General features: G+C 34.7%; 1 protein-coding gene across 2 annotated transcripts; it reads left to right on the forward strand.

Moving 5' to 3' along the window:
- The first annotated feature begins 452 nt into the window (after positions 1 to 452).
- Positions 453 to 2909, forward strand: LOC111367577 (peptidyl-prolyl cis-trans isomerase FKBP18, chloroplastic). 2 transcript variants are annotated; one of them, XM_022988526.1, is made up of 6 exons: positions 453 to 759; positions 1243 to 1313; positions 1396 to 1482; positions 1589 to 1738; positions 1844 to 1903; positions 2521 to 2909. In XM_022988526.1, the coding sequence occupies exons 1-6, from the start codon at positions 528 to 530 to the stop codon at positions 2581 to 2583; spliced, it is 663 nt and encodes a 220-aa protein (XP_022844294.1). In that variant the 5' UTR covers positions 453 to 527; the 3' UTR covers positions 2584 to 2909. The 2 variants fall into 2 exon arrangements, with proteins under 2 accessions (XP_022844294.1, XP_022844293.1); XM_022988525.1 differs by having other exon boundaries at positions 455 to 759; positions 1240 to 1313.
- The last annotated feature ends 298 nt before the right edge of the window (positions 2910 to 3207 follow it).

Genomic DNA, 3207 nt, shown 5'->3' on the forward strand with positions numbered 1-3207 from the left:
TCTCATTTACAAATTAATCCCCTACCCTTTTTAGACTACTGTGTTTTCAACATTTAACAAATTAGAGTTTAAAAAACATTTAAAAATTAATGCCATTCATCTAAATGGATGAATTTCATCAATTTCAAAGTTAATCAACCTATTTTGCCAGTAAATTTATTTATTTATTTTTCTAAATTTTCATTTTCTTTACATTTTTAATTTAACTTAGAATTATAAGAACGACCGTTCTGTCGGTTCTATGCTTTAGTCAAATGAGTTTACCAACATTGAAATGAATGAAATTCATCCCATTTGGATGAACCAAAGCTTATAGACACATTTGTCCAACAAAAAGTTGAGGATGGATTTACAAATGAAATGAAATATCGAGGACATTCACTGCTATTTACCCAAAATATAAAGCTAAAGCCCAAAGGGACCCAAAATTCCCACGCTCTTGCCCTCGCGGTGCTATCACGATGACAGTGGCCGATTGGATAAATAAGAGAATATTTTTTTTGGGTTAGCTGTATTCTCCAACGGCCATGGCTTCAATAAGGTCCTTACAAAGATTTAAATTAGATAATCCTCACGATTCTTGGACGCCCGCCACAAACCGACCAAAGTTGGAAGCAATTTTACCAGTGTCCATATCAAGAAGGTCTGCAATACTGATTTCTTTGCTGCCTTTAAGCCTATCAGCACTCCCCCAACCATTACTGGCTAGAGAGAGGCGCAGAAAAAACGCCATTCCACTTGAAGAATATATGACTGGCCGTGAGTTTTTTGAACAATTTTTCATTTTTTTCTGATGCTAATGCTTGATCAATTAAACTTTTGCTTTTGTTTGAGGGAAATCTACTGTTTAGGAATTCTTAAAGAAATATGTAGTGCAGTGGAATATAGAAACCCTTGTGAGTTTCTTGATTCAGGTTGGAATTTTTTGGGGGAAGTATGCTTTTTCAAAATGCAGGCGATTTATGGGTTTTTCATTTTTCTTCTTTTTTCGTAGATTGTTCTGGATATTTCGAAAAATTGAACTGGTAGTGGAACCGTGGATGGTCATCCAACTTGTTTAATTTATCCATTTCTTTGAATTCTATTACTGAGCCTCTGTGCTGTTAAGCAGTGACTGTTCATTCTGTTCAGGCTATCTTGTCCACAGGAATTTTAAGATGTCGTGTCTAGCACCGAAATATCACAGTACTTAATTGATTAAACTAACTGAAGAGCGTTTATTGACACTTTCTTCTATAGCAGCTGAAGGGCTTAAATATTATGATATCTTTGAAGGGAAAGGTCCTGTAGCTGAAAAGGGATCAACCGTGCAGGTTAGCTATAGTGCAAGTTAACTGCCTTCTGGTTTATGATAATGGATTCAATTTGACATTTATTTGGATGAAACACGAACAGGTGCATTTTGACTGCGTGTATCGTGGTATTACAGCAGTGTCTAGTCGAGAATCTAAGCTCTTGGCTGGAAATCGCATAATTGCACAGGTTATTTACTTTATTAGTATGTTATAATGAGATTCCACAACAGAAAAAACATTGGAATATACAATGAGCAGAAAATTACTGATACTAATTTTATGCACTTAAGTAGCCCTACGAATTCCAAGTTGGAGCCCTACCTGGGAAAGAGCGGAAGCGAGAGTTTGTGGACAACCCAAATGGCCTGTTCTCTGCACAGGCTGCACCCAAACCTCCAAAAGCAATGTATACGATAACTGAAGGGATGAAAGTTGGGGGAAAGGTAACTCTATGGTCCCTTTCTACACATTTGTTTTCTTAGTCTATGATAACCGTCCTTTCCTTTTTATATTATCAGTCGAGCTAACATATTTTTTCTTGCTGTAAGAGAACTGTTATCATTCCTCCAGAGGCTGGGTATGGTTCAAAAGGAATGAATGAGATTCCGGTAATGCCTTCAATATTATCATAAGTTAATTATAATTTTGCTAAAAATGATTGAGCTTAGATGAAATCTATCAGTCTTTTATCAGCTAGACACACAAGTAGTAGGATTGACGTCAATACCAATATCTTTGAGTTTAGTCAAGTTTTTTAATTTGTTTTAGACCTGACGAGGTTCAATCAAATAACAAAAACTTATGAGTTTTGAAGTCGTCATGTTGGAGTATCTGTTGATCTGTGATTGCATAATTTAACAGATTCTGCTTATCAGAATTTTACAGCATTCTCATTGTGCACTGAATACAAAATGGCCGCATAAATAAAATTTAGCTTCTTAGATGGGGACAAAAATCAATTGTATTATTGGACCATTGAAGTAATCAAGAGATGATCTGGTATTTATTAGTTGTTGCCAAAGCTTTCCTTACTCTTTACGTTTCCTTTAACAACTGGGGATATAAATTTTGAATCATATACTCAAAAATGCATTGATGTAAAACTGAACTTTTACATTCTCTCTATGTTGTTCTTTATTTGTGATTAAATAAATCTCCTATCGGAATACATCTGACGTTTTCCTTCTTTGGAGCTTACTGTGGTTTTGTTACTTCATTTGATCAGCCAGGGGAAACGTTTGAACTGAATATTGAGCTTCTGAAAGTAAAACCACCAGAAAGGAAGTGATATACATTTAGATTAATGAATTAATGTACATTGGAGTTTCTACTTTTTGTTCATCGAGGCAGAAAATGTTATGTTTTTGCCAAATTGTGATGCGAAAGGAGACCCTTTTTGGACAAGAAATTTGGATCTTCCACCATTTTTTGCTACTCCTGTGTACTGATTCATAACTGTTTGGATAGTTTCTGTAATAAGTTGAAGGGACAAGTTTCCATAGTTACCTGTATCAGTAAACAGTACGTTTTGCTTAAATTTTGTATCATATATACTACGGCCATGTTTGATATGGAATATTTTCCATGGAAGTAGGAAATTTTTTTAGATTTTTCCACTTTTTTGTTGTTTGATTGGGAGAGTTTTCCATGGAATTCAATTTCTCTGTTTTACCCCACGTGACCTCAAATTCCATGTTCCACCAATTTCTATGGTTTTGGTGGGAATTGGATTTTTCAGGTTCTTTTCCTTTTTTTTATTTTTATTTTTATTTTTATTTTTATATTGAAATTCAGAGTGAGGGGCCCACATTTGTTGAAAATGATATTGCAAAATGAGACAAAAAAAACGGGGGCCAAACGGAAGCTTAATAAAAGTTGAAGGATGAAATTGAAGTTAAATTATAGCTGGATG

This window comes from Olea europaea, chromosome 18 (assembly GCF_002742605.1).
Source record: "Olea europaea var. sylvestris chromosome 18, O_europaea_v1, whole genome shotgun sequence".
NCBI classification, from domain to species: Eukaryota; Viridiplantae; Streptophyta; class Magnoliopsida; order Lamiales; family Oleaceae; genus Olea; species Olea europaea.

Excerpts from the sequence above, each read along its gene's own strand:
- LOC111367577 (XM_022988525.1), top strand. The coding sequence starts at position 528 with ATGGCTTCAATAAGGTCCTTACAAAGATTTAAATTAGATAATCCTCAC. Across the intron at positions 1,739-1,843 it reads GGATGAAAGTTGGGGGAAAG|AGAACTGTTATCATTCCTCC; the intron begins GTAACTCTATGG and ends TCTTGCTGTAAG. Across the intron at positions 1,904-2,520 it reads AAGGAATGAATGAGATTCCG|CCAGGGGAAACGTTTGAACT; the intron begins GTAATGCCTTCA and ends TCATTTGATCAG.